Source organism: Chelonoidis abingdonii, chromosome 21, assembly GCF_003597395.2.
Source record: "Chelonoidis abingdonii isolate Lonesome George chromosome 21, CheloAbing_2.0, whole genome shotgun sequence".
Classification (NCBI taxonomy): Eukaryota; Metazoa; Chordata; order Testudines; family Testudinidae; genus Chelonoidis; species Chelonoidis abingdonii.
The window spans coordinates 5529013-5540625 of record NC_133789.1 but is presented as its reverse complement, the minus strand read 5'-3'; the positions used below and the strand labels follow the sequence as shown (position 1 = coordinate 5540625).

The following is an 11613-nucleotide window of genomic DNA, read 5'->3' as shown; positions in this document are numbered from 1 at the left end:
TCTGATCTCTCTTTCCTGCTCGCCCCTTCTCCTCCCTCTTTGAGCCCTTCCCCCATCGGGACCACCCCTCCTCAAGTCCCCTCTCCCTCTAGAACGCTCCCACGTGCCCCTCCACCACCAAGCCCCCCCCGACCCTCCCTGTAGCGCCCCGCCACCTGGACTCCTCCCCCCAGGGACCCTCCCCATAGCCCCCCGCCACCTGGACCCTCCCCCCAGGACTCCCCCATAAGCCCCGCACCTGGATCCTCCCCCAGGACGCCCCCCTCCAGTCTCCTCTCTGGACCCCTCCCCCCGCACCGCTCCCAGTAGCCCCTCCCCTGGACCCCTCCCCCTCCCAGTAGCCCTCCCCCGACCCTCTCACCTCTCGTCCCCCGGTAGCTTTCCCCTCAGGGCCCAGGTCCATGGCTGCAAGCCGGCGCCAGCACCTGCAGGGACGGGAGCCGAGTCGAGCCCCAAACGCACAGTCCCCCCTCCCGCGCCGCGTAACGCCATCATAGCCCGCCCCCACCGCGCGCGCGCGCGAGAAGACCCCGACGCCTTCGGGGCAGGACGCCACACGTCCGGGGCGGGTGCAATTTCAGCTCCGCCCTGTCCCAGCACCCAATAGGGACCGATCCCTGGCCTCCAATCAGAACGGGAAAACAGGGCCAGACTTCAGCCAGTCGGGAAAGCGGCAGGGGCGGGACTGGGGACCAGGAAATGGTGTCAGGGCTGTAACGGGCACATGGAGGGCTGTTAAAGGTACAGCGTCCCGCGGGAGCGAAAGGGGGGGTGGATAACGGGGTGGGGGAACAAAGGAGGGTCCATAACAGGGGCACATGGAGGAAACAGAGGGAAGGGACGTGGGGAGGAAACAGACAGGAGCAAGGAGGGAAGGGGGCAGACAGGGGACATGTGGGGGAATAGACAGAGGGAAGGGGCAAGACAGGGACATGTGGGGGAAAGACAGAGGGAAGGGGGCAGACAGGGGACATGTGGGGGAACAGAACAGACGGGAAGGGGCAAGATCTATGTGACATGGGGGAATAGACAGAGGGAAGGGGCACGACAGGGGACATGTGGGGAAACAGGAGAGGAAGGGGATCAGACAGGAGCAAGGAGGGAAAGGGGGCAGACAGGGGAACATGTGGGGAAATAGACAGAGGGAAGGGGCAGACAGGGACATGTGGGAAATAGAGGGAAGGGGGCAGACAGGGACATGTGGGAAACAGGAGGAGGAAGGGGGGACAACAGGAGCAAGGAGGGAAGGGGGCAGCAGGGACATGTGGGGAAACAGAGGGAGGAGGAAGGGGGGACAGACAGGAGCAAAGGAAGGGGAAATGTGGGGAAAAGAGAGAATGGAGGAGGAAGGGGGGGACAGACAAGGCTCCAGGCAGGAGACAAGTGGTCCAGTCAGGGCAGGAGAAGAGGAATGGGATCTACAGATGTCATAAGTGGGGGGAAATCAAACAGAGGACAAGGAAAGGAAAGAGGGAAAAGAGCGGAAAAGAGACAGACTAGGACTAGACAGGTTCAAGTACATGAAGGGTTGTTACAAGGAGGAGGGAGAAAAAATGTTCTTCTTGGCCTCTGGGGACAGGACAAGAAGCAATGGGCTTAAATTGCAGCAAGGGAGGTTTAGGTTGGACATTAGGAAAAACTTCCTGTCAGGGTGGTTAAGCACTGGAATAAATTGCCTGAGGAGGTTGTGGAATCTCCATCATTGGGGATTTTGAAGAGCAGGTTGGACAGACACCTGTCAGGGATGATCTAGATAATACTTAGTCCTGCCTGGAGTGCAGGGGACTGGACTGGATGACCTCTCGAGGTCCCTTCCAGTCCTGTGATTCTATGAGATTACAAGAAAGGGAGGAGGCCAGACAGAGGGCAAAGAGGGACCAAAGTGGGTGATCAGAACAGGGGTAGTAAGGGAGGAGGAGGAGAAGGGAACAGAGAGCAGTGCAGGGCCAGACAGGAACAGGATGAGGGAGAAACAGGTGTCAAAATAGGCAAAGGGCTGTTTTTAGAGAGGGTTTGGGGAATCACATGTGGGACAAGGAGCCAGACATGTGCATCAGAGAGATGGGAGGGAGATGAGGGAACCAGATCAGAGGAGAGGGTGATGGGGCTAATCAGAGAGAAGGCTAGAAAGCTAAACTAATCCTAAACCAAGAGAATGTGTGTGTGAGTGCTGAGGGGTAGAAGTTGGGGATTGGATGAACTGGACCAGTGGTGAGGGTGTTAGGACAGTGTCAGATCAAAACTGGTATTTGTATACAATCCTTTTCCATTTCTTTTTTCCTGCTGGTGTCTCTTCCCATCTCTCTCCCCTTTCTCTCTTCAGCAGGTTGAGTTTTCCTCCCTCTCCTCCACTATGTTTCATTGGGGCTGGAAGATGTGACTATGAGAGCCAATGTCTGGTGGTGTCACTGACCTGCAGGCTCTGCAGAGCCACCTCCAGGCCATGGAGCAAGGGATGGGAGATGGCAAGCAGCCAGACGATCACCCACTGTACAAACTGCCTGAGCCTGGGCTGGAAGGTGCTGTTCTCTGCAGCCCTGACTTCCAGCAGCCCCAGGAGCTGGAGCTCCAGGAGTCCCGAGGACACGCCCCCCCAGAATGTACCAGGTATGAGGGGGGGCATGCCACAACAGATTCACCCAGCTGGACCCACTGAGAACTGGTGAGAAGGCACAGCAGTGGGGGCCTGAAGTGACTTTTTGCAGAAGGTGGCTTAGAGGTTAGAGCACTGGACTGGAATTCAGCAGACCTGGGTTTGATTCCTGGCTTGATGGGTGACCTTGGACAAGCTACTTCCCCTCCTTGACACCTCCCGCTTTAATGGTTGCTGCTATTATGGGACACCAGCCCAACAGGAATTGGATTGTGACCCTCAAACTTGTTTCTTACAATCCCTTGAACAGCCAACTGATGGTAACAGCTGGCAGTCACTGGGCTGGATTTGAACAGTCCCTGACAGGGAAAAGGCACCAGCTCCCATTCCCTGTAGCCCTCTGGTCCCACTTATTAGGTCCCAATTCCTAGGGAATGACTCTGCAGAGCCCCAGAAGCAGCAGCTACAATTCAGAACCGCGTGTGAACATAGCAGATAGGCTGCTGGACTTGGGTTCTACACCCATCTCTGCTGCAGACTCTCTAGGATGTTTATTCCATCCCATGCCTTAATTCCCTGCCCGTAACGTGCGATATGGGATAATAGTTCCCCCATATCCCAGGTGTGCATTGAGGATACAGTCCAGTTCTGGTGTCCACAACTGAAGGTGAATTGGAGATGGGTCAGAGAAGAGCCACAAGTAGGAGGAAAGGATTAGAAAACGTATTGTAGTGATAGACTCAAAGAGCTCAATCTGTTGAGTTGAACAAAGAGAGGGTTAAGGGGTGATTTGATCTGTAAGTACCTACATGGGGAACAGATATTTAATAACGAGCTCTTCAATCTAGCGGAGAAAGGTCTAACACGCTCCCATGAAGCTAGACCCATTCGGACTGGAATTAAGGTGTAAATTTTTAATAGTGAGGATCATTAACCATTAGAATAATTTACCAACGGTCATGGTGGAGTCTCCATCACTGGCAATGTTAAAACAAGATAGGATGCGTTGTTCTAGAAGATCTGCCCTGGGAATTGTTTGGGGGAGTTCTCTGGCCTGTGGTGTACAGGAGGTCAGACTAGATGATCACAATGATCCCTTCTGGCCTTGGAATCTGAGTCCATTAATAAGGGTGAGGTGCTCTGATGCTGCAATGGGGAGGGCCATCTAAGTCCCTAGATCAGGGGTAGGCAACTTATGGCACGGGTGCCGAAGGTGGCACACAAGCTGATTTTCAGTGGCACACTCACTACCTGGGTCCTGCCCACCAGTCCCGGGGCCTCTGCATTTTAATTTAATTTTAAATTAAGCTTCTTAAACATTTTAAAACCTTATTTACTTTACATACAACAATAGTTTAGTTCTATATTATAGACTTATAGAAAGAGACCTTCTAAAAACATTAACGTGTATTACTGGCACACGAAACCTTAAATTAGAATGAATAAATGAAGACTTGGCACACCACTTCTGAAAGGTTGCCGACCCCTGCCCTAGATAGAGTGAATACAATAGCGTTAGCTATGGGGTGCGGGGGGGAGCGGGGAATGGAAGAGCTCTCTTTGTCACTAGGACCTGTCTGATCTCACAAGCTAAGCAGAGCCTAGTCTTTGTCCAGGAGACTTCCACAGACCACCCCAGTGCTGGTGATTCGGCAGCATGCCAGGAGGTGCTTAGCAGCAATTTGGGTTTGAGTTGCTGAAGTGGGAAGCCCCTGCAATGCTCACTGAAATCAGAGGGGCTTTGAATATACTGTCTTTTGAATTACACTGAAAGCCACAATCCTGAAGGCTTGTGGCCATTAAAGATCCTCTGGAACTTTTCCCAAGAATTAGCCCCAGTAGGCTGCCCAGTGGTGGAGTTCCAACAGTTCCAATCTACCTCCAGAAATTCCCCCTGGAGTATCAAGTGGATATAACATTCTCCTTCACTTCCTCCCATAAATTGCTGTTAAACAGCTGCCACATACCACCCCAGAAGTGGCTGCATTTCACTGGTGGGTGATCTGATTGCTGTATGTGCATACACACGGTTTGTACGGTATTTGGAGACAGTAAAGGCTGGAAATATGTGATTTAATTATATTCGCTTCTTCTTGGCTTTTGTCTGCTTCCAGCACCCAACCTCACGGAGCCCTGAGCAGCCTTGGGAGGCTCAGCCACTCTCTGCTGTGCGTGGAAGAGGAGATCAAGAACCGGAAGAGACCCAGGCTCTCCAACGGACCCCAGGCCAGTCCCAGCCTTGTCTCTCACTTCCCCCGTGTGCTGAGCGGGCCACAGCCCCAGGGCCTGTCCCCCTTTGGACATGTCCTTCAGAGCAGTAGCCTGGATCTCCACAGGAGACGTCCTCAGGACGGGCTGCCACACACCAGGACTTTGGACAATCCCAGAGCCGCGCATTCTGGGGCGTCAGTGCTCTACAGGCCCAGCACAGAGCAGCTGGAGTCTCCATCCCTGAATAACGGACTCGAGGACGGCTGCCCATGGAGTAGCCGAGTTCTCTCAGGAGGCAGCAGCATTAGCAGCCGAGTGAGCAAGGTGACGGGTCTATATGCTGAGCTGGTCAAGGAGCTGGAGCTGCAGATGTCCGAGCTGCGGAATCTCCTCGCCTCTCGGGAAGAGGCCGCCATGTGGCAGGAGAGGAGGATCAAGGAGTTGGAGCTGGAGAATCAGCAGCTGAAGAGCCAGCTCCGGAACCTAGAGGAGCAGAACGACCTCCTCTCCAGCAGGAACGGGGCAGGGGCATCGGTGGGCAGGACCGTGCTGGGGTCCGGAACCAGCGGTGTTGGTAACCGAATCCTCCTTCTTTTCCTGCCTTAGTATCGTGGAGGCAGTTTGCAGCTATACCAGCTCCGATGGCGTTAACCTGCTCTCGGGCTCCAAGGCCTCAGCCGGTCTCTCCATTCCCCCCTTAATCCGGTGCCCAGCTAGCTAGAGGCATCAGAGCATGTGCAGTGGGGGCATCATGTTTTCCCGAAGTGTCAAGCCTGGGCCCCAGCTGGAGGCAGCAGCTCAGCCTGATGGACCAATGGTGTGATCTGGCTGGGCAAACCCCATGTCCCTAGATTAGAGCTGGGAATACCCATGTGAGACAACCTGGGCTTGGCAGCAGACTCTGGCCTCCCCTTGCCTGGCTGGGGGTTCCATGGGGTCCTGCCTCCAGCTCGAGTGTGGTGGCTGGAACTCTAGCAGCGCTGTCTAGAGAGAGCACGGCCAGCCATCTGGGCAGCTGCACGGACGCCAGCTCTGTAGAGAGGCTCCTAGGCTGGGATCAAAGGGACACACACCTGTATGAGCTATGGGCAAGTGGGCACAAGGTGAGGAGCACGGTGGCTAGGGAAGGACCCGTTCTTTGTACATGTCTGGGACTCGCGTGTGCCCCAGCTCTGCCTGAGGCCTGGCCAGGGATGGAATTCCTCTGCGATGCTCAGCTCTGTCTCTGTGCATGTTGTCTCCCTCCAGACATCAACGAGAGCAACATCCAGTTCCTGAAAGGCCTGGTGGGGCTGCTGGAGAGCAACGCAGCATTGCAGGTGGGTGCCCCAGTGCCTCCCTTTGTCCGAGCGGTAGCTACCAGCACCTTGGAGGCAAAAGGCTTCCCTGGGAGCATACAAATCAGAGAGGCTGGAGAGGAAGAAACCCCATCTGCCCAGCCTAATGGCCCTGGAGAACATTTTCTAAGGGTTGGCTCAGTGTAATTTTAACTATTCCAGGCAGTGGGGGGATCCCACACCCTCTGCTGTCATTCTTCACCCCCCGCCCCCATATCCCAGTTAAACCCTGTTGTATCATTGCAGGGGCAAGCCGAGTCTCCTGAGCACCCCCTTGGTGTTTCCTCCCTCCATAGCCTCTGATCACGTCCTCCTGTTTAGCCAAGCCTCACCGATTTAGCTCAGTTTCTCCAGCCAGGACCCTGCTCTTCTCTGAACACTCTCCAGTTTCTTTCTGGTGTTGAGGAGCCGAGAACTGAAAGCAGGTTGGGCCAGAGCTTACGGAGGGCCTATCCCCTCCTGGGAAGCAGGGAGGAGTGGAGGCAGGAAAGGGAAGCTCATTTATCACTCAGTTTTTTCACCACACATCCCTGTCTGTGGCATCCCCACGCATTCGCTCCTATTGCAGGCCAATAGCCTCCAGTCATTCACCTCTCCCACGGTGGGGGAGCAGAGGTGCACCCTAGCTGAAGTCTCAAAAAGCCCCCCGGTCTGGAGGATGCGAGCTGGGGTCCCAAGCGGCTTCCCACCCTGGCTGAGCACAGAGGACGGCTCGGGAAGCCCCGTTACGCTCAGCGACGCCACCTGCTTATGGGAGGAGAACATACAAGATACGCTGCCCGATGGCACCCCGGTGTGGGCATCACCCGTGGAGGTGGGTATTCTGTGATCGGCTCCTATGTTGCCTGTTGCTCATTGAATGCCTGGGGATGCTGCCTGATGGGACCCCAGGAGGGCAGTAGCCATAATAGGGGATGGCACATACTCCTCAGGGGGAGTGGGAGGATTGAGCATTATCTTTTCTCCTTGGAGCCAGAACCATCCCTACCCTTCCAGCAGGACAGGTGGACACCTCGGTCCCACACTTGTCCGGGCAGAGGCTGAACGTGGAGGGACCACGGCTACTTCCCAGTGTCCCTAGGGAAGCTGACCGGGCCCTGGTCTGAGATCCCCTCCCTCTTTGTTTGGATCAAAGGCTCCATAGTCAGATATCCTGCCCCACCTATACCACTTCCAGCTCTCTTAAGAGGGGCCCAGGCAGACTCTGAACGGATTGGGGAAATGGCTGTGACAGGGTGTTCCTAAATCAGCAACAGACGCACCTCGGTTCTTCCTTTTACTGATCAGCCAGCGCATGCCAAGCTCAGGCTTCTGTGATTCCCTGGGCCTGCACTTGCCCCCCCCAGCTGCGCTAGGCAGAAGAACCAAGCCCAAACAGGCAGCTGCTCCAGCCTTAAAAGGTGCCTGGATTCCTGAGGACTGCGGAAATGGAGCATTAAGCCTCTCCTGGCTGAGCGAGAGAGGAGACTCCTATTGCTGGCTCCGGGGGTGTTATTCAAGCTCTGGCATCTCTCCCAAGACCAACAGGGTGCAGGTTTGCCCTATAGTATCTGGAGTGATAGGCAGGACTCAACTTGTAGCGCTGCATGTGGCCGCTGCTCTCAGACAAACACCTTCCTGCCCTATTTTAAAGTAGGCCCTTGCTGAAAGGCAGGAGTGAAGTCGAGTGACTAGAGCAGGGGGCAAGAATCCTGGGTTCTAATCCTGGCTGTAGGATGGAGTGTAGTCTAGTGGTTGGAGCAGGAGATGAGTCAGGACTCCTGGGTTATATTCCCAGCTCTGCCAGTTACGTGCTGTGTGAGCCAAGGCAAGTTACACAGCCTTTCAGTGCCTCACTTTCCCCATCTGTAAAATGAGGGCTGAGATCAATGGGATTGGGCCTGAGAGAGGACAGCGGGGGTTAGCCCATTGTCTGTCGCTTGTTTAGCCTGCATGGTGGGGTCTGCCTGAATCTCCCCAGACTCCAGGCACCCACAAAGGGCAGAAAGACAAGGGGTTTCTCTCCCTTTGCCATAGGAGAATGGGAGGCCCAAGCTGGAGCTGATCCCCAACTCAGGGGTCTACATCACCCACCACCAGCTAGACGACCTCTCGCAGGTTTCTACCGACAAGCCCAAGCTGATGACCAGGCGCCTGCTGGATTACTTCTTCTCCCGGGAGATGCTCGCCAGGTCTTCGGCCACCGGCCAGCGCATCGCCCATAACAACACGACCATGGAGAAACCCATCCGCCTACCGGTCGCAGTGGTAAATGCTATCAAAGGTAGGGGGGGGTGGGCAGGGGGCTTTGTGGAGAGAGATGGGGCGAGGCTGGGGCTCCCGATGACGCAGAGGGTGGAGAGCGCACATTGTGTCGATCTCCCGCAGAAGGGACAGGATGACGCTGTTTGATCCTGGCCGACAGGTTCCTTCTGCTCACCTCCTCCACTGTCCATGCCCAGCAGGGGGGGTTCTGTTTGGTGCAAAGTCGGACTGCCTGAGACTGAATCCACAGAGCCAGCGGATAGCACCAGCAGGGGCACTTCAAGCGTCCATCCCACAGCAAAGCCAACGGGGCTGAGGCCTGCTTGGGATTTTCCTCGGGCAGCCTCTCCCGTCTGCATGCCCGGTTCAGTTCTCAGCTCCCTTGCTGAGACTGCCAGAGCTGGCCAGTTAGTGCCGGGGTGGTGACGGCTGCTGGGGATCGGGACTAGCTGTCTACTGGCAAGAGGACCAAGCCGCCCCACTCCTTTCACTTTGACCATGCACCGCCCCAGGGAGATGGTGATTTTCAGTCCCTGGCAAGCCAGGCTTGATTTGAATTGGGGACTTAAAGAAAAGCTCAGAGCCCATTCCCAGCCCCTCGAACCGTCCAATCTGCTATTTGGGAATATATTTTATCCGTACCCTCATCTGTGCTGGTACAACTCCCCCTTCTGCCATAGTGCATGACCCCCAAACACAGCAGCATTGTTACTGCCAAAAGAGCCATTGGGCCCGGCCCAGCGAATTCCAAAACGTAACCACCCAGCATTAGTGGTTAGAAAGAGAGGGTTAGCTTTAATACCCCAAGCTGTGCACCTGGGTTGGACAGGCGGAGACGCTGTAACAATTCTAACAGCAGATGCAGGCCAAGGTTTCCAGAAAGGGTCCACGCGTGGCACCTTAAAGGGTCCTGATTTTCAGAGTGCCGGTGCTAAGTGCTTTCTAAAAACCCCGTCAAGGGGTTTCAGATTGGGCACTCACAAGCCAAGGCAGCCCAGATCCCCAGTCACGTCCCCCTGCGGTTTACAAGCCTTCAACTCATTAGCATTTCTGATCTAGTTAATCAGCTGCCCTTGCGCAGTTCCTATGATGTAGGGATTACCACCCAGTTTGGCAGCAAAAGATTCAGACACAGAGGGTGAAGAGACCGCCGTGCTAAATGCAAGATCAGATTAGATGGGTGATGCCCCAGGCCGCACAGCAAGTTAGTAGCCCCTCTGGGATGTGAGCCTGCTGTCCTTGTCTTGGTCCCATATGCTGCAGGGTCTTAGGGGTTTTGCATGATGGGATCTGGCAGGATTCATCTCAGTGGATTCATAAAAAGCCAGGACGACTCTGTTTTTGTGCTCCACTTTTCTGTCCTCCCCACCCTCCTCCAGAGTACGTCACCAAAGTGTGCGGCAAGAGCTGCAACTTCAACGCCGTGATCAACAGCAAGTGTGGCACCTCCCGGAGGGCGGTCAAGAAAATGATCATCAAGATGGAGTAGACGGCGCCTGGGCCGGGGCCTCCCAAATGTCCAACGGCGAACCAGCTCCGAAAACGCTCCTCAGAGGATCTGTCGTCGCCCCCACTCCAACAGACACTCGGGTGCTGGCAGCCCAGGTCCCCTCCCATACAGCTGCTTTGAGGGTTAGCATGGTGGAGATAACGCGCCCCTCCTGGCAGACTTTACAGGGGCAGCAGTGGTGCAGCTTGAGCTCTCATGCACCTAGTACGTGCCCTGTGGGGCCTGAAGCACCTGCTGTGTGGCCATCCTGGGGCAGTCAGTCCTAGCATGCAGACCTCGGAGCGTGCATTCCTGGGGAAGGGTGACTTACGCCTTTGAATGAAGAGTCTGGGATCTGCCGTGCCTGGGGGAGAAGAGAGCTGGCAGGTGCGTACTGCCACCATAGTTCTGACGTTCTGTTCTAACGAGTCCCTGAGGAGGGAGGGCTGATCCCACCGAGGATGCTGCACTCACCCATGGGAAATCTGTCCTCTTTCAAAACTTGTCAGCTCCATTCTGGAATCCCAGCTCCGCGACACTGAACATTAATGCTGCAGCCCTCTCCCTCGCCTCTGGGCAACCGCTTCTCCCAGCGCATCAGACTGGAAGAGGGACAGTGCCAGCAGTGGAACGGGGCCCAAGCTGCAGTCACGGCACTTGACCCTCTGGCTAGAGCAGGGGAACTTCTGCTTTGAAACAGTTCTTACCAGACTGTTTACCAGCTGAGCCTGTAGATAAACCCAGAGCCTTAAGTCTTTGGAGTTGGTGGCGGGGGGGATTCAGTCTCCCTCCCATCTAGCAAGGTCTGCTCTCATGCGAAGACTCATGGCGTGGCTCAACTGACAATTTCTCTGCTCGCTGTAGGTGTAAGAATTTAACTGGGGGCGGGACATTTTTTCCCCCCTGTAAAGAAAGTTCCCATAAATACTCTTTCTTGTAAATAAAATAATCCTTCTCCCGACTTCCCTAATAAAGGCTGGAATGTAACAGTGCAGGCTCAGTTGTTTCTCCTTACTGCTTCCCCATGCTGGGGGGCAGGGCATGGTGGAATTTAGAGTCTCTAGGGTTGTTATAGAGGTTAAAAGTAGCATCTTGGGACGCTTAGCGGCCTACAGTAGACACAGCCAAAACAGATTGGGTAATTTTAACCGTAGTTCCTTCCCTCCTGTCCCAGACGCTGAACTGTTTCTTACCGACCCCCCAAGCCATGATCCAGGCTGAAGGCCTCTCGGAACAAGAATTCAAAGTGGCCAGTTTGGTGCACTTACTGGCCTCATCTGGCAGGCTCAGAATGGAGCAATTCCCACCTTCCCATTCCCGAGGATGAGCTGACAATGATGCTGCCTCCTTTAAGAAGATCCTTCTCTCGCTTCCAGGAGATGTTAACAGAGCACAGCAGGGGCAACTGTGTGTGTGGAGGGGGAGGGATGGAGGTAAGGGGACATTTTCCAACAACTCCAGTTCCTGAGCAATTTCTCCCGCCCTCCAGGTAACCGGGCAGCTTTTGAAAGTCATTGGCTGTACTTTTTCCTGCCCAGTGCTGGTGAACAGGGCTTGATTGAAGGCCTTTGGGTACCCAGAGCAGGGACAGCACAAGGGCTTCCCCAATAGTGCCCCAGCCCTGGAGAAGGGGTTTTAAAGGGACCAGCCCCCTCCATCTGACTTTTGGTTGAGAATGCCCCCAAGGGGGATTATGGCAATGGTGGTTCATCTCGACATGGACACTCGTCTGGGGGGAA

At 55.1% G+C, this 11613-nt stretch overlaps 2 protein-coding genes across 7 annotated transcripts in view; one reads left to right on the top strand and one right to left on the bottom strand.

Annotated features, from left to right (window-relative positions):
* CDK5RAP3 (CDK5 regulatory subunit associated protein 3) overlaps positions 1-11613 on the bottom strand; it is a 70039-nt gene that overhangs the window by 40916 nt on the left and 17510 nt on the right. The window lies entirely within an intron of this gene.
* Positions 642-10863, top strand: LOC116831425 (uncharacterized). 6 transcript variants are annotated; one of them, XM_075059789.1, is made up of 7 exons: positions 642-741; positions 2324-2607; positions 4708-5378; positions 6053-6123; positions 6710-6955; positions 8158-8388; positions 9765-10863. In XM_075059789.1, exons 2-7 carry the CDS (start codon positions 2393-2395, stop codon positions 9810-9812), a joined length of 1482 nt encoding a protein of 493 aa, XP_074915890.1. In that variant the 5' UTR covers positions 642-741; positions 2324-2392; the 3' UTR covers positions 9813-10863. The 6 variants fall into 6 exon arrangements, with proteins under 6 accessions (XP_074915890.1, XP_074915886.1, XP_074915887.1 ...); XM_075059785.1 differs by having other exon boundaries at positions 661-741; positions 8158-8404; XM_075059786.1 differs by having other exon boundaries at positions 687-741; positions 2327-2607; positions 8158-8404.